At 38.1% G+C, this 19,709-nt stretch overlaps 1 protein-coding gene across 6 annotated transcripts in view; it reads left to right on the plus strand.

Annotated features, from left to right (window-relative positions):
- Tsr1 (Tsr1 ribosome assembly factor) overlaps positions 1-19,709 on the plus strand; it is a 221,479-nt gene that overhangs the window by 149,347 nt on the left and 52,423 nt on the right. For all 6 annotated transcript variants that reach the window (XM_070097035.1, XM_070097039.1, XM_070097037.1 and 3 more), the window contains 2 exons: positions 15,981-16,198; positions 17,930-18,193. In XM_070097035.1, coding sequence (XP_069953136.1) covers positions 15,981-16,198; positions 17,930-18,193 — 482 coding nt within the window. The remainder of the gene's footprint in view (positions 1-15,980; positions 16,199-17,929; positions 18,194-19,709) is intronic.

Consider the following 19,709-nt stretch of genomic DNA (forward strand, 5'->3'; position numbering starts at 1 on the left):
GCTAACTTCGCGAGAGCATAATTCCGTAAGTTTTCCATAAAATTTCATACTTTTGGTGTCATTATGATCGGGAAAAGATTCTCTATCTTCTCGTAAGAATTTTTTTTTTTTTTTTTTTTTTAAATTTGGGCGACCCTGAGAACAAGTCTCTTAATAATAATACTAATAATAAGTGTTTAGTGTATTTTCCTAGGCTGAATTTAAAATTTCAGTAGCAGTGAAAGATAAATACCCGATGAACTCTTGAGTGAGTTAATATGATGCTTAATAAGCATGATCTAGTAAATATATGCCATCTTTTGTACGTCACCTGAGTAAGTTCTTTTTATTTTTTCTAACAGGCGAGAAACAGTAATACAGGTCTGCCATCACAAATCCGGCAATCAGTTATTCGGCACTAATTTCGGCTAACATAATTTCGAATTTCCAGGGTCGCCACATCAACCTGCTGGTACTGTTTGGTGGCGCTACTTGCTGCATAAGTCATTCTAATTTCTTTTTCTCCATTTACTGTTATAACCTGCTTACTTTTAGCCCTAGCCATGGTTCCAATGAATAAAAGAAATGCTTTTTGTTGTGTAAAGCACCTACACAGTACATTGTCCATTAAAGATAAGGTGGCTTTGAAGCCACTGTTGGTTGCTATGAGCTCAGTCTCGTGATGAAGGAGAATATGCTTTATTATTACACTAATATCAACACTACAGCTTATTGCCTATCACAATTGATCTAACATAAGATAATAAACAATATAAATAACATAAAACATGTTAAATACTCCAGAATGAATAATATTTGGTATAATACCGAGCAGTTCGACGGAGGTATGAAGAGGATACGAGATACAAGTACCATTCTCCTATCCCTGTCATGGGGCTAATATTAGAGAAAACGGAGTGTAGCATAGGGCTAACTGTGATATACACCCGTACTGCACCATAAACCAGAAACAAAAAAGCTATTTTCTCTATATAGATTACCACACACAGCAGCATATATGTAGAGAACTTGGCTTATTTCTAGTACATACCTGGCTTGGGTTAGCCATATATGATTTTTGGTAAATATTCGATTTCCAGCCAGGGTAGAAACATTGGGAGTGTTTCTTTACACATGTTGTCTATGTTCACCCATCAGTAAATGGGTACCTGGGTGTTAGTCAACTGGTGTGGGTGTTATCCTGGGACACTGACCTAATTTGCTTGAAATACTCTGCACAACAAGCGGCTTTCTATAATTTAGTAGTATGTCACTGATGTCAGCTATGTCTGTATCCCATGTACATGTTTTTTTTTTTTCAACAAGTCGGCCGTCTCCCACCGAGGCAGGGTGACCCAAAAAGAAAGAAAATCCCCAAAAAGAAAATACTTTCATCATCATTCAACACTTTCACCTCACTCACACATAATCACTGTTTTTGCAGAGGTGCTCAGAACACAACAGTTTAGAAGCATATACGTATAAAGATACACAACATATCCCTCCAAACTGCTAATATCCCAAAACCCCTCCTTTAGAGTGCAGGCATTGTACTTCCCATTTCCAGGACTCAAGTCCGGCTATATAAAAATAACCAGTTTCCTTGAATCCCTTCACTAAATATTAAATCCCTGCTCACACTCCAACAGATCGTCAGGTCCCTAATACCATTCGTCTCCATTCACTCCTATCGAACACGCTCATGCACGCCTGCTGGAAGTCCAAGCCCCTCGCCCACAAAACCTCCCTTACCCCTTCCTTCCAACCTTTTCGAGGACGACCTCTACCCTGCCTTCCTTCTCCTACAGATTTAAATGCTCTCCATGTCATTCTGCTTTGATCCATTCTCTCTAAATGACCAAACCACCTCAACAACCCCTCTTCAGCCGTCTGACTAATACTTTTATTAACTCCACACCTTCTCCTAATTTCCACACTCCGAATTTTCTGCATAATATTTACACCACACATTGCCCTTAGACAGGACATCTCCACTGCCTCCAACTGCCTCCTCGCTGCTGTATTCACAACCCAAGCTTCACACCCATATAAGAGTGCTGGTACTACTATACTTTCATACATTCCCTTCTTTGCCTCCATAGATAACATTTTTTGACTCCACATATACCGCAACGCACCACTCAGGTTTTTTCCTTCATCAATTCTATGGTTAACCTCATCCTTCATAAATCCATCTGCCGACACATCAACTCCCAAGTATCTGAAAACATTCACATCTTCCATACTCCTCCTCCCCAATTTGATATCCAATTTTTCTTTATCTAAATCATTTGATACCTTCATCACCTTACTCTTTTCTATGTTCACTTTCAACTTTCTACCTTTACACACACTCCCAAACTCATCCACTAACCTTTGCAATTTTTCTTTAGAATCTCCCATAAGCACAGTATCATCAGCAAAAAGTAACTGTGTCAATTCCCATTTTGTATTTGATTCCCCATAATTTAATCCCACCCCTCTCCCCAACACCCTAGCATTTACTTCTTTTACAACCCCAACTATAAATATATTAAACAACCATGGTGATATTACACATCCCTGTCTAAGACCTACTTTTACCGGGAAGTATTCTCCCTCTCTTCTACACACCCTAACCTGAGCCTCACTATCCTCATAAAAACTCTTTACAGCATTTAGTAACTTACCACCTATTCCATATACTTGCAACATCTGCCACATTGCTCCTCTATCCACTCTATCATATGCCTTTTCTAAATCCATAAATGCAATAGAAACTTCCCTACCTTTATCTAAATACTGTTCACATATATGCTTCAGTAGTAGGTTGGTAGACAGCAACCACCCAGGGAAGTACTACCGTCCTGCCAGATGACTGTGAAACAGAAACCTGTAACTGTTTTGCATGATGGTAGGATTGCTGGTTTCTTTTTCTGTCTCATAAACACGCTAGATAACAGGGATATCTTGCTACTCCTACTTACACTTTGGTCACACTTCACAGACATGCACATGCATATATATATACATACATCTAGGTTTTTCTCCTTTTTCTAAATAGCTCTTGTTCTTCTTTATTTCTTCTATTGTCCATGGGGAAGTGGAAAAGAATCTTTCCTCCGTAAGCCATGCGTGTCGTATGAGGCGACTAAAATGCCAGGAGCAATGGGCTAGTAACCCCTTCTCCTGTAGACACTTACTAAAAAAGAGAAGAAGAAAAACTTTATAAAACTGGGATGCTTAAATGTGCGTGGATGTAGTGCAGATGACAAGAAACAGATGATTGCTGATGTTATGAATGAAAAGAAGTTGGATGTCCTGGCCCTAAGCGAAACAAAGCTGAAGGGGGTAGGAGAGTTTCAGTGGGGGGAAATAAATGGGATTAAATCTGGAGTATCTGAGAAAGTTAGAGCAAAGGAAGGGGTAGCAGTAATGTTAAATGATCAGTTATGGAAGGAGAAAAGAGAATATGAATGTGTAAATTCAAGAATTATGTGGATTAAAGTAAAGGTTGGATGCGAGAAGTGGGTCATAATAAGCGTGTATGCACCTGGAGAAGAGAGGAATGCAGAGGAGAGAGAGAGATTTTGGGAGATGTTAAGTGAATGTATAGGAGCCTTTGAACCAAGTGAGAGAGTAATTGTGGTAGGGGACCTGAATGCTAAAGTAGGAGAAACTTTTAGAGAGGGTGTGGTAGGTAAGTTTGGGGTGCCAGGTGTAAATGATAATGGGAGCCCTTTGATTGAACTTTGTATAGAAAGGGGTTTAGTTATAGGTAATACATATTTTAAGAAAAAGAGGATAAATAAGTATACAAGATATGATGTAGGGCGAAATGACAGTAGTTTGTTGGATTATGTATTGGTAGATAAAAGACTGTTGAGTAGACTTCAGGATGTACATGTTTATAGAGGGGCCACAGATATATCAGATCACTTTCTAGTTGTAGCTACACTGAGAGTAAAAGGTAGATGGGATACAAGGAGAATAGAAGCATCAGGGAAGAGAGAGGTGAAGGTTTATAAACTAAAAGAGGAGGCAGTTAGGGTAAGATATAAACAGCTATTGGAGGATAGATGGGCTAATGAGAGCATAGGCAATGGGGTCGAAGAGGTATGGGGTAGGTTTAAAAATGTAGTGTTAGAGTGTTCAGCAGAAGTTTGTGGTTACAGGAAAGTGGGTGCAGGAGGGAAGAGGAGCGATTGGTGGAATGATGATGTAAAGAGAGTAGTAAGGGAGAAAAAGTTAGCATATGAGAAGTTTTTACAAAGTAGAAGTGATGCAAGGAGGGAAGAGTATATGGAGAAAAAGAGAGAGTTTAAGAGAGTGGTGAAGCAATGTAAAAAGAGAGCAAACGAGAGAGTGGGTGAGATGTTATCAACAAATTTTGTTGAAAATAAGAAAAAGTTTTGGAGTGAGATTAACAAGTTAAGAAAGCCTAGAGAACAAATGGATTTGTCAGTTAAAAATAGGAGAGGAGAGTTATTAAATGGAGAGTTAGAGGTACTGGGAAGATGGAGGGAATATTTTGAGGAATTGTTAAATGTTGATGAAGATAGGGAAGCTGTGATTTCGTGTATAGGGCAAGGAGGAATAACATCTCGTAGGAGTGAGGAAGAGCCAGTTGTGAGTGTGGGGGAAATTCGTGAGGCAGTAGGTAAAATGAAAGGGGGTAAGGCAGCCGGGATTGATGGGATAAAGATAGAAATGTTAAAAGCAGGTGGGGATATAGTTTTGGAGTGGTTGGTGCAATTATTTAATAAATGTATGGAAGAGGGTAAGGTACCTAGGGATTGGCAGAGAGCATGCATAGTTCCTTTGTATAAAGGCAAAGGGGATAAAAGAGAGTGCAAAAATTATAGGGGGATCAGTCTGCTGAGTATACCTGGTAAAGTGTATGGTAGAGTTATTATTGAAAGAATTAAGAGTAAGACGGAGAATAGGATAGCAGATGAACAAGGAGGCTTTAGGAAAGGTAGGGGGTGTGTGGACCAGGTGTTTACAGTGAAACATATAAGTGAACAGTATTTAGATAAGGCTAAAGAGGTCTTTGTGGCATTTATGGATTTGGAAAAGGCGTATGACAGGGTGGATAGGGGGGCAATGTGGCAGTTGTTGCAAGTGTATGGTGTAGGAGGTAGGTTACTGAAAGCAGTGAAGAGTTTTTACGAGGATAGTGAGGCTCAAGTTAGAGTATGTAGGAAAGAGGGAAATTATTTCCCAGTAAAAGTAGGCCTTAGACAAGGATGTGTGATGTCACCATGGTTGTTTAATATATTTATAGATGGGGTTGTAAGAGAAGTAAATGTGAGGGTCTTGACAAGAGGCGTGGAGTTAAAAGATAAAGAATCACACACAAAGTGGGAGTTGTCACAGCTGCTCTTTGCTGATGACACTGTGCTCTTGGGAGATTCTGAAGAGAAGTTGCAGAGATTGGTGGATGAATTTGGTAGGGTGTGCAAAAGAAGAAAATTAAAGGTGAATACAGGAAAGAGTAAGGTTATGAGGATAACAAAAAGATTAGGTGATGAAAGATTGAATATCAGATTGGAGGGAGAGAGTATGGAGGAGGTGAATGTATTCAGATACAGTGGACCACCGGTTAACGATATTTTTTCACTCCAGAAGTATGTTCAGGTGCCAGTACTGACCGAATTTGTTCCCATAAGAAATATTGTGAAGTAGATTAGTCCATTTCAGACCCCCAAACATACACATACAAACGCACTTACATAAATACACTTACATAATTGGTCGCATTCGGAGGTAATCGTTATGCGGGGGTCCACTGTATTTGGGAGTGGATGTGTCAGCGGATGGGTCTATGAAAGATGAGGTGAATCATAGAATTGATGAGGGAAAAAGAGTGAGTGGTGCACTTAGGAGTCTGTGGAGACAAAGAACTTTGTCCTTGGAGGCAAAGAGGGGAATGTATGAGAGTATAGTTTTACCAACGCTCTTATATGGGTGTGAAGCATGGGTGATGAATGTTGCAGCGAGGAGAAGGCTGGAGGCAGTGGAGATGTCATGTCTGAGGGCAATGTGTGGTGTGAATATAATGCAGAGAATTCGTAGTTTGGAAGTTAGGAGGAGGTGCGGGATTACCAAAACTGTTGTCCAGAGGGCTGAGGAAGGGTTGTTGAGGTGGTTCGGACATGTAGAGAGAATGGAGCAAAACAGAATGACTTCAAGAGTGTATCAGTCTGTAGTGGAAGGAAGGCGGGGTAGGGGTCGGCCTAGGAAAGGTTGGAGAGAGGGGGTAAAGGAGGTTATGTGTGCGAGGGGCTTGGACTTCCAGCAGGTATGCATGAGCGTGTTTGATAGGAGTGAATGGAGACAAATGGTTTTTAATACTTGACGTGCTGTTGGAGCGTGAGCAAAGTAACATTTATGAAGGGGTTCAGGGAAACCGGCAGGCTGGACTTGAGTCCTGGAGATGGGAAGTACAGTGCCTGCACTCTGAAGGAGGGGTGTTAATGTTGCAGTTTAAAAACTGTAGTGTAAAGCACCCTTCTGGCAAGACAGTGATGGAGTGAATGATGGTGAAAGTTTTTCTTTTTCGGGCCACCCTGCCTTGGTGGGAATCGGCCAGTGTGATAATAAATAATAAAATATATGCTTCAATGTAAACACTTGATCTACACATCCCCTACCTACTCTGAAACCTCCTTGCTCATCCGCAATCCTACATTCTGTCTTACCTCTAATTCTTTCAATAATAACCTTACCGTACGCTTTTCCTGGTATACTTAATAAACTTATTCCTCTATAATTTTTACAAACTCTTTTGTCCCCCTTCTTCACTCCTAAAACCTAGCCAGTGCATGAAATTACCACCTCCCTTTCTTCCTCAACATTTAAAAGTTCCTCAGAATATTCTCGCCATCTACCTAATACTTCACTCTCCCCATCCACTAACTCCCCTACTCTGTTTTTAACTGACAAATCCATACGTTCCCTAGGCTTTCTTGCTTAACTCACTCCAAAATTTTTTCTTATTTTCAGTAAAATTTGTTGACAGTGCCTCTCCCACTGTATCATCTGCTCTCTTTTTGCACTCTCTCACCACTCTCTTCACCTTTCTTTTACTCTCCATAACACTGCTGCTTTGTAAAAACCTCTCATAAGCTAACTTTTTCTCTTTTATCACACCCTTTACTTCATCATTCCACTAATCACTCCTCTTTCCTCCTTCCCCCACCCTCCTATAACCACAAACTTCTGCCCCACATTCTAATACTGCATTTTTAAAACTCATCCAACCCTCTTCAACCCCCCATTACTCATCTTTGCACTAGCCCACCTTTCTGCCAATAGTCGCTTATCTCACCCGAACTTCCTCTTCCCTTAGTTTATACACTTTCACTTCCCTCCTACTTGTTGTTGCCACCTTCCTCTTGTCCCATCTACCTCTTAATCTAACTGTAGGTACAACTAAATAATGATCCGATATATCAGTTGCCCCTCTATAAACATGTATATCCTGGAGCCTACCCATTAACCTTTTATCCACCAATACATAATCTAACAAACTACTTTAATTATGTGCTACATCATACCTTGTATATTTATTTAACCTCTTTTTCATAAAATATGTATTACTTATTACCAAATCTCTTTCTACACATAGTTCAATTAAAGGCTCCCCATTTACATTTACCCCTGGCACCCCAAATTTACCTACTACTCTCTCCACAACATTTTTACGCACTTTAGCATTGAAATCTCCAACCATAAGTACTCTCACACTTGGTTCAAAACTCCCCACGCATTCACTCAACATTTCCCAAAATCTCTCTCTCTCCTCTACACTTCTCTCTTCTCCAGGTGCATATACACTTACTATAACCCACTTTTCACATCCAACCTTTATTTTACTCCACATAATCCTTGAATTAATACATTTATAGTCCCTCTTTTCTTGCCATATCTTATCCTTCAACATTATTGCTACTCCTTCTTTAGCTCTAACTCTATTTGAAACCCCTGACCTAATCCCATTTATTCCTCTCCACTGAAACTCTCCCACCCCCTTCAGCTTTGTTTCACTTAAAGCCAGGACATCCAGCTTCTTCTCATTCATAACATCCACAATCATCTCTTTCTTATCATTTGCACAACATCCACGCACATTCAGACTTCCCACTTTGACAATTTTCTTCTTATTCTTTTTAGTAATCTTTACAGGAAAAGGGGTTACCAGCCCATTGTTCCCGGCATTTTAGTTGACTTTTACAACACGCATGGCTTACGGAGGAAAGATTCTTATTCCACTTCCCCATGGATATAAAAGGAAAAGTAATAAGACCAAGAACTATTAAGATAAAATCAAAGAAAACTCATCTGAGTGTGTATAAATAAATCCTACCATCATGTAAAACAATTACAGGCTTTCGTTTTACATTCACTTGGCAGGACGGTAGTACCTCCCTGGGTGGTTGCTGTCTACCAACCTACTACCTATATGTACATGTATGTGTAGTAAGTTATTATTATTATTATTATTATTATTATTATTATTATTATTATTTTCTCATTTGTTTGTTGGGTTATCTTATTGAAACTTGGGCAATGTATGATGGAAAGATACTTCTTAATGTACACCAAAAATGAAAGAAATCAGACCATAAATAGCGGAGTTCACTTCTCAGCCATTAGCGGCTGCTTAGCGGTATATTTTTGTATGGTTTTTATGGTTATATTCTCGTTTTTTCGGTCTCATTTGATAGAATGGAAGATATATTACAGAAATAGATATGATTTTGATTGCTTTCATGACGAAAAGTACCTTGAAATTGTGCTCACAGTAGCAGAAAAGTTCTATTCTTTAGCGATGCTTGAGTAAACAAATGACATTACCGTCCAATACCTGTCTGCCTGCCAGTCCAAATTCCAATACGCAGTCAAGAATGGGTTGACATTATTTATACAATTATTACAATAATGCAGTATGTGAATAAAAATTCCAAATGGTAAGCAAGAGTAATATAAGAGGGGCCTGGAGCCATAACCAATGAACAGAGAAAATGTTATTTTAGTGCCAGAAATGTCTGCATTGTCTATTCTGGACCCTATTTTGAAATTGGCATCTGTGAAATTGGCCAAATTGCCAATTTCTGACCACTTTATTGGGTAGTTGAAATAGGTGAATGGGCGGTTTCTTGTACTCAGTCGACAAACTAGAAGTAAGTTTATTCAGGTACTATACACAAATACAATTACATAGATTATTATACATAGCAGGGTATGTATAGAGAACCTAGGATAACCCAAAAAAGTCAGACAAAGTGACTTATTTCCAGTACCTGGCTTGGGCTTGCCATGATTTTTGGTAAATAGTTTTTTTCTCAGTTGTTTGTTGGGCTATCTCATTGAAACTTGGGCAATGTATGATGGAAAGATGCTTCTTAACGTACACCAAAAATAAAAAAGACGGACGATAAATAAGGGAGCTCACTTCTCAGCCATTAGCCGCCACTTTGTGGTATATTTTCGTATGGGTTTTATGGTTGTATTCTTGTTTATTTAGTCTCATTTGATAGAATGGAAGATATATTACAGATTTAGATATGATTTTGATTGCTTTAATGATGAAAAGTACCTTGAAATTGAGCTCAAAGTAGCGGAAATGTTTGATTTTTGCCGATGTTCAATGAAGTTTGTGTAAGTCAAGTTGGTTAATTTTATTAAGTATATTCTAACCTAACCACTCTGTAATCCGGCAAACTCAGTAATCCGGCACACTACAGGTCCCAATGGTGCCAGATTTGTGATGGAGGACCTGTACTGTATTTGATGAGTAAGACACTTGTAATACCTGGGTATCTATATTGATTGAGATGGTTTGCCAGCCAGTGGCTTTTTCATTTAACCCTTTCAGGGTCCGTGCCATAGATCTACGGCTTTACGTTGAGGGTCCAAACCGTAGATCTACGTCAAAATTCTAGTGGCATCAAATTTAGCGCGAGAAGGCTGGTACCCTGCACCATATGGTACCCTGCACAATATGGTACCCTGCACCATATGTTTTCCTATACTGCATGGTACCCTATACCATAAAGTACAATGTACCATATGGTACCCTGTAACATATGGTACTGTGTACCATATGGTCAGTAGGAGGTGTTGGTGGCATGAGACACCAGCCAAGATTAAGTGAGTGGTGACACAAGCTGGCTACTGACTCAGCAGTTTCCAAGACAAAGCGCTTTGTCTTCCACCTCAAGGAACATGTCTAGTGGCTGTACATTTGTAAATATATAATAGAACATTACTAATATACAACATTTTTGCAGATTTTTGTTGTAAACAATTGTTGTAAACAAAATAAAGATGAAAATATAAGTGTGTTTATTGTGTTGAATACAACAGTACCATATAGTACCATATGGTACAATGAACCATATGGTATCATTGTACTGTATGGTACAATGTACCACATGGTACCATTGCACTATATGGTACCATTGCACCATATGGTACCATTGTATCATATGGTACCATTGTACCAAATGGTGTCATTGTACCATATTCTACCATATGGTACCATATGGTACTATTGTATCATGTGCCATTGTACCATATTCTACCATATGGTACCATTGCACCCTATGGCACCATTGTACCATATGGTACTATATGGTACCGTTGTATTCAACACAATAACCGCACTAATATTTTCATGATTTTGTTTACAATAAATTTGTAAACAAGTTTTGTAAGCAATATAATGATAAATTAGTGCATTTATCGTGTTGAATACAATGAGTGTACACTTATACAATATACATTATATTGGTCTTATAGGCCACAAATGTTACTAGAAAAAAGAAAAAAATTTGAAAAGAAAAGAAAAAAGTATAAAAAACGTAAAATAAAAAAATGCGAATTTGCAGAAGTCACTGATGTTGCCGCTACCCGGTCATTTTGGGTCAACTTCCCGCTGCTGTATCTTGGTAAGTACTGATCAGAATTTTTGTTTTTGTTTTACTACCTTCACAAAAATATTATCTTTAATTCTGTAAGTTTTTTTTTTTTTTTTTTTTTTAAATTTCTTGGACACTGGGGCACCCCTTCAGATTTTGGCCTTGGACCCTGAAAGGGTTAACTACAGATAATAAATATTGGAGACAGTGGAAGAAAAGAAATGGAGGTGATTAGTCCCTCAGCCTTGATAAGTACAGTGGAACCTCTGCTTTCGAGTGCATCCATGTGCAAGTTTATCCAAATACGAGCAGTCGATGGGTTGAATTTTTGCTTCCATACGCGAGCAAAATTTCCATAAGCAAGCAGACATCAAAGCAGGTTCCTTGACGCTGGTGAGGGGCTCTTGCTCTTGTTCTAGGGAATTGTATCTCATTTGTTTGTTGGACTATCTTATTGAAACTTGGGCAATGTATGATGGAAAGATGCTTTTTAATGTACACAAAAATGAGAGAAATCTATGCATAAATAATGGAGTTCACTTCTCAGCAATTAGCCACCCCTTAGCGGTATTTTCATATGGTTTTTTTGGTTGTTTTCTTGGTTTCTTGGTCTCATTTGATAGAATGGAAGATTTTTTTTTTTTTTTCAACAAGTCGGTCGTCTCCCACCGAGGCAGGGTGACCCAAAGAGAAAGAAAATCCCTAAAAAGAAAATACTTTCCATCATCATTCAACACCTTCACCTCACTCACACATAATCACTGTTTTTGCAGAGGTGCCCAGAATACAACAGTTTAGATTTATATACGTATAAAAATACACAATATATCTCTCCAAACTGCCAATATCCCAAACTCTCCCTTTAGAGTGCAGGCATTGTACTTCCCATTTCCAGGACTCAAGTCCGGTTATATAAAATAACCGGTTTCCCTGAATCCCTTCACTAAATATTACCCTGCTCACACTCCAACAGCTTGTCAGGTCCCAAATACCATTTGTCTCCATTCACTATCTAACACACTCATGCACGCTTACTGGAAGTCCAAACCCCTCGCCCACAACACCACCTTTACCCCCTCCCTCCAACCTTTTCGAGGTCGACCCCTACCCCGCCTTCCTTCCCCTACAGATTTATACCTCTCCATGTCATTCTACTTTGATCAGAAATAGATATGATTTTGATTGCTTTCACGACTAAAGGTACCTTGAAATCGAGCTCAACATAAGAGAAATGTTCGATTGTTTTGGTTATGTTCAAGAGTAAACAAATGATGTCATTGTCCAGTGTGTGCCCAACTGGCCAGTCTAATATTGGGTTGACATTATTTATACAATTATTACAATAACGCAGTAGTCTGCATAACAGTAAACCTTTTATTATGATAAGAATACGTACGTATTAATTAAAAATAATAATACATAATAATAATAATAATAATAATATGTAATAATAATAATAATAATAATAATACATATAATAATGATATACTATAGTATGTAATACAACTAAAATAATAATTATAATAATGTGTATGCACGTACTACGTACAATTTAGTTTAAGCATGCCACCACGAGATGGCAGCGCATATCAAAACAAAGATCAGCAGTCCACATGTGCTTACGGAGCTTACCACGTGGGTGAAGGTATACTCCTGTTTTTCTTACGTTTTGTGCAGTTATTTCACGAAATTTCTCGTTTCTAACCATGGGTCCTAAGAAAGCAAGTCCACAGCTGTGTGCCAAGAAGAAAAAGAGAATGATTACCATGGATTTAAAGCAGGAAATCATAGATAAACATGGACAAGGTGCAGATAAGTGACAAAGTGCATCATTAACAGTGTAGCAATTAGTATACATAGGATTAAGAGTGTAGCAATTAAGTGTACACAGAATTAAGAGTGTATCACCCAGAGAAAGTTTCAAATGGTTGTTCACTGGACCTATTTAATGACGCTTGCATAAGTCATTTCCAAAACATTCCTAAAGGGAGGAAGAAGCAAACCTCCTTGGACAGTTTTTTCTTGAAACGCTCTGCAGATGAAAGTGTGACAAGCATGGAGAAAAGGCCAAAAATCAGTGAATAGCGAAGTACGTATCATTAAAATAAAAATTGTAGCAGTTAAGTGACAAAGTGTATCATTAACAGTGTAGCAATTAAGTGTACATAGGATTAAGAGTGTATCACCCAGAGAAAGTTTCAAATGGTCGTGCATAAAATATTTATTACAAAGAAGGCTACTAGTATGCCTAGTGCATTGGACCTATTTAATGACAGCATACACCAATGTGCCCAGCATCTCTTCTCCATCTCCAAGGTAAATGCTGTATTACTACATAATTTCTTTATGTATTATTATTATTATTATTATTGTTTTTCTTATGAAACTATGTACGTAGTAATCTAAAGGAGTTTGCCTCACAAACACTCCGATTTCTGTTATAATAAAAGCATAGGAAGGTATGTCAGGAGGAGCAGTGGCTGCCGTGGTGGCCCTATAATACACAACAACAGCAATGGCCACTGTGCTTCCGCCTCCACTAACAGTACTCACATACGTAATATTTCATTCATTCTAGTGTATATATCATGTTTCTATGTTATTTATATTGTTTATTATGTCAGATTAGATGAACTGTGATAGATAAATAAGCCGTATAGATGATATTAGTGAAATATTGAGGTATCCTGTTCGCCTCCTGAGAGCCGGGAACGGATTAATTGCATTTCATTTAATTTAAATGTGGAAAATTGACTCTGCAAACGAGCAAATCCAGTTGCGAGCAAGGTCATGGAATGGATTAAACTCGCAAGTAGAGGTTCCACTGTATTCAGTTCCTTAACCCTTTGACTGTTTTGGTCATATATACGTCTTACGAGGTACTGTGTTTGACGTATATATATTCATAAATTCTAGCGGCTTCAAATCAAGCAGGAAAAAGCTGGTAGGCACACATGAGAGAGAATGGTTCAGTGTGCACCATATAAAAAAATTCTGGAGCACGCAATGCATAGTGAGAAAAAAAAAACTGACCGTTTTTTTTTAATTAAAAATGCTGACTTTGTGGTGTATTTTCGTATAGTATTTATGGTTGTATTCTCGTTTTCTCGGTCTCATTTGATAGAATGGAAGACATGTTATAGAATAGATGTAATTTTGATTGGTTTTACTATAAAAAGAACCTGGAAATGGAGCTCAAAGTAGGGGAAATGTTTGATTTTTGCCGATGTTCAAAAGTAAACAAATGATGTCATTGTCCAATAAATGTCCAACTAGCCATTCTGATATGCAGTCATGAATGAGTTGACAATATTTGTACAATTATTACAGTATTGCAGTAGTCTGCATAACAGTAAATCTTCTATTTTTTGTTTCAATAAAAATTCAAAATAAAAATCAAGAGTAATATCAGAGGGGCCTGGAGACATGACTGATGAACAAAGTAAATGTTATTTTAGAGCCAGGAATGTCTGCATTGTTCATTCTGGATCTTATTTTGAAATTGTCATATTTTTTATTTTTGTGAAATTGGCCAAATTGCAAATTTCTGACCATGTTATTGGGTAGTTGAAATCGGTAAATGGGCAGTTTCTTGTACTCAATCGATAGAAAAAACGGAGTTCTAAAGAAACGGCTATGAGTTTGGTCAACTGGAACAATGGAATTAGCCGAAAATAGAGCTCAAATTGGGTGAAATCGCCGATTTGTAAATATCGCTGAGGTCACTGACTTCATGAGAGCGCAATTCCGTCAGTTTTCTATCAAATTTCGTTTTTTTGGTGTCATTACAATCTAGAAAAGATTCTCTATCATTTCATAAGATTTTTTTGAAATTTTGCGACACCAGGAGACACCTCAAGATTGGGGGTTGCGATAGTCAAGGGGTTAAGTTCGATGAATCTTGAAACAGAAGAATAAAGATGGAGACTTATATAATCAAGTCGGAGGAGAGTTGCAACAAATGAAGACTTCATGGGTGGGTGGGACTTAATAGTGGGAGCAAGTCATGCCCAAAAAGTTGTGTGAGAGATATCCTCTGCAACAATATTCCATCACATTTGGTACAGGGAACATCTGCAACTTTATTTCCTACCTCTATCCCAACTCTTGGACATGACCTATTTTAACTATTGGACCTCGCCCACCTGTGCTTTTGATTGCTACACCTCTTTGATTCATGTGTGTAGGTCTTCAGGTTCATCAAAGCTAAGAGATTGAATAGTTGTCAAATCTCAAGTACAGATCACCTCAAAATTATCTCTTCATATCTTCCACCTTCTCTGGTATATAGTCTTGGCATTGGACTGAAAAAGCCATCAGTTGGTGAAGCATCTTCATCAACAAAGATACCCGGTATTACACATCTTTGTCATCAACTTGGTACTGCTTAGCAAGTTTTTTATTTTTAATTAGAAAAGTGGAAGATTTTTGAGGCTGTATAGCCCTTGTGGCTTAGCGCTTCTTTTTGATTATAATAATAATAATTGGCAGTTTGGAGGGATATGTTGTGTATCTTTATACGTATATGCTTCTAAACTGTTGTATTCTGAGCACCTCTGCAAAAACAGTGATAATGTGTGAGTGTGGTGAAAGTGTTGAATGATGATGAAAGTATTTTCTTTATTGGGGATTTTCTTTCTTTTTTGGGTCACCCTGCCTCGGTGGGAGACGGCCGACTTGTTGAAAAAAAAAAATTAATAATGAGGCTTCTCTAGTATTTTGTGGGTTTTATTCTTTATTCTCAAAATTACGCAGTTATTTTCAGGTATATTCTCGGCTTCCTGCCTGAGTGACTACTTATTTTAGGAGAGAGATACAAAATTAATATAGTATTATAAATTCTTGAATGCTAATTAGAATTGCAGGATTTTTTTTTGCAGTGGTTGGTGATCTTGTGACCCATTCAACACATAGATATATGACGTAGTCTAGTTTCCGCTCACCACTGATATTTTGAAATTAAAACTCGTTGAATTTTCAATGAAATTGTGTATATCACTTTTTAAAGGGAAGGAAGCAAGATGTCAAGAAAATATACAGATAAATTTGTATAATGCACCAAAGTGTTGTACTCTGTAAGTCAATGTGTTTCAGATGCTCGAGAAGATGCAATGTTTCCTGACGAGGTAGACACTCCTATGGATATGCCAGCCAGTATACGTTTTCAAAAATTCCGTGGATTACAGAGTTTTCGTACTTCTCCTTGGGACCCAAATGAAAATCTCCCAGTTGATTACTCAAGAATATTCCAGTTCGAGAATTTCCGGCATACTAAAAAGAGAGTAATGAATGAAGAGAAGCAGGGTGCCCTAGTAAGATACAAATATTTGTTGATATTTAATGTTGTCCTAGGTAGTAGGTTGGTAGACAGCAACCACCCAGAAAGGTACTACCATCCTGCCAAGTGTGTGTAAAATGGAAACCTGTAATTGTTTTACATGATGGTAGGATTGCTAGTGTCTTCTGTCTGTCTCATAAACATGCAAGGTTTCAAGTATGTCTTGCTACTTCTACTTACATTAGGTCACACTACACGTGCACATACAAACATATATACACACCCCTCTGGGTTTTCTTCTATTTTTCTTACTAGTTCTTGTTATTGTTTATTACCTCTTATCTTAACCCTTAAACGGTCCAAACGTATATATACGTTCACTTGCGCAGCACTCCTCCGAATATTTTGAGAAACAAAAAAAAACAATAATTTTTTTATAGGAAAAAAGAGCATGTGGTACCCAGGCATCCCCACTTTTTTTCATATGGCACACAGTGAGTGTGCACACCCATTCTCTCATGTCTAGGCGATTCAGGCCTTTCATGCCAATGTTGAATAAATGACAAATGAAATGTATATATACGTTTGGGGTGCTATGTGAGAGAACATATATATACGTTTGGACCGTTTAAGGGTTAATGGAGAAGTGGAACAGAATTCTTCCTCTGTAAGCCATATGTGTCATAAGAAGTGACTAAAATGCGGGGAGTAAGGGGCTAGTAACCCCTTCTGTATTTTTTTTTTTTTTTTCAACAAGTCGGCCGTCTCCCACCGAGGCAGGGTGACCCAAATAAGAAAGAAAATCCCCAAAAGGAAAATACTTTCATTATTCAAGACTTTCACCACACTCACACATTATCACTGTTTTTGCAGAGGTGCTCAGAATACAACAGTTTAGAAGCACATACATATAAAGATACACAACACATCCCTCCAAACTACCAATATCCCAGACCCCTCCTTTAAAGTGTAGGCATTGTACTTCCCATTTCCAGGACTCAAGTCCGACTATATGAAAATAACCGGTTTCCCTGAATCCCTTCACTAAATATTACCCTGCTCACACTCCAACAGATCGTCAGGTCCCAAGTACCATTCGTCTCCATTCACTCCTGTATATATTACTAAATTTAAAAGGAGAAACTTTATTTTTTTCTTTTGGACCACCTTGCCTTGGTGGGATATGGCTGGGTCATTAAAAAAAAAAAAATCAGTGTTGTGTTCTAATAACTCTATGACTTACTGTAATGTTTTAGAACTGATTGAAAATGCTGATCATTAGAGAAAATTCTCAAAGGAAAAAAGCAAGTGTATGGAAAGCCAGATTAGAACTGCTTCATGGTAGTTATTTTGCTTCACAACAAAACCTGGACTTAGGGATAACCTTTCACTAATTATGCTTCTCCACAACACTAGTATTCACTCTGTTTTACAAGCTTAATCTAAGTTAATCTAATTTTGAATTTTATTCTACTAAAGAAGTAATACAGTTGTCTGCAGCTTGCTTTTATTTACTTCCATACCATTTGGCAGTAATTACATCCATTATTAAATATAAAAATGTGAGATGCTACATATAAATGATATTCCATACTTTCGTGAATCTTGTAGCTGTGTTTCAACTGTTTAATATTAGAGAGCCAATTTAGGAGTTGTTAATTAGTAATTTGTTTAATCTTGTGAGTGGTTAATTTGTATTAAATATTATTATAAAGCAAAACATGTTATGTACAGGCTAGGAATTAATGTTTGTTTGTGTTTCCAGCCTGGCTGGTATGTGGTAGTACATATTGCTGACGTGCCTCGTCATCTCTATGACAACCATGTTTCAAGTCACTCCCCACTTGCAGTGTTTGGGCTCCTTATTCATGAACAGAAAATGTCTGTGATTAACGTTGTCATAAAGTCTCATTCTTTGGGACACTTGCGGCCAATTAAATCCAAGGAACGCCTCATATTCCACATAGGCTATAGAAGATTTGCTAATGCACCCATCTTCAGTGAGCATTCCACAGGAAATAAGCACAAGGTAAGGCAATTCTCTTTGGTTGACTTTTTATGTGTAATTTTGTAATTTAGATTTAGAAAAGGCATATGGTAGAGTGGATAGGGGAGCAGTGTGGAAGATGTTTCAAGTGTATGGAATAGGTAGTAAGTTACTAAATGCTTTAAACAGTTTTTATGAGGATAGTGAGAAGTGTCTTCCTCGGGTGTTGGAGAGAGGGGTGGGATTAAATTATGGGGAATCAAATACAAAATGGGAGTTGACACAGTTACTTTTTGCTGATGATACTGTGCTTATAGGAGATTCTAAAGAAAATTTGCAAAGGTTAGTGGATGAGTTTGGGAGGGTGTGTAAAGGTAGAAAGTTGCAAGTGAATATAGATAAGAGTAAGATGATGAGGGTATCAAATGATTTAGATAAGAAAAATTGAATATTACAATGAAGGGAGTGAGTATGGAAGAAGTGGATGTTTTCAGATATTTGGGAGTTGGCTTGTCAGCTGATGGGTTTATAAAGGATGAGGTAAACCATAGAACTAATGAAGGAAAAAAGGTGAGTGGCAGGGTGAGGTATCTGTGGAGACAAAAAACGTTATCTCTGGGGGCAAAGAAGGGAACGTATGAAAGTGTAGTGGTACCAACACACTTATATGGGTGTGAAGCTTGGGTTGTAAATGCGAGGAGGTGGTTGGAGGCAGTGGAGATATCCTGTCTAAGGGCAGTATGTGGTGTAAATACTATGCAGAGAATTTGCAGTGTGGAAATTAGGAGAAGGTGTGGAGTTAATAAAAGTACAGTGGACCCCCGCATAGCGACCTTAATCCGTGCAAGAGGGCTGGTTGTTATGCGAAATGTTCGGTATGCGAATGAATTTTCCCCATAAGAAATAATGGAAATCAAATTAATCCGTGCAAGACACCCAAAAGTATGAAAAAAAAAATTTTACCACATGAAATATACATTTTCCTACACACAAAGAGAAGGATACATGCACAATAGTAGAGTAGTACATGCACAATATATATTGTGCATGTACTACTCTACTAAATGAAGAATAAATGACACTTACCTTTATTGAAGATGCAGCAATGACTGATGAGACACTGTGTCCTGGGAGTGCCTTTTCCTCCTGAGTACTGTAGGTCCTGTTTGGCATTTTCTTCCAGAACAGGCCTTATCACACTGTGTATGCCACTACGATTCTTAAATCTCTCAAACCAACCTTTGCTGGCTTTAAATTCACCAATATGAGCACTAGTTCCAGGCATTTTTCCCTGTTCACCTGGGTGTTAGTCGACTGGTGTGGGTTGCATCCTGGGAGACAAGATTAAGGACCCCAATGGAAATAAGTTAGACAGTCTTCGATGACACTGACTTTTTTGGGTTATCCTGGGTGGCAAATCCTCTGGGGTTAATTGTTTCTTGGTATTCTCAATAAGCCACACCAACAACGGTGCTACAGCAGCAGCAGCAGCTGACGGTGGTACAGCAGCAACAGACGATGCTACAGCAGCATCAGACGATGCTACAGCAGCAGCAGA

This window comes from Cherax quadricarinatus, chromosome 56 (genome assembly GCF_038502225.1).
Source record: "Cherax quadricarinatus isolate ZL_2023a chromosome 56, ASM3850222v1, whole genome shotgun sequence".
NCBI lineage: Eukaryota > Metazoa > Arthropoda > Malacostraca > Decapoda > Parastacidae > Cherax > Cherax quadricarinatus.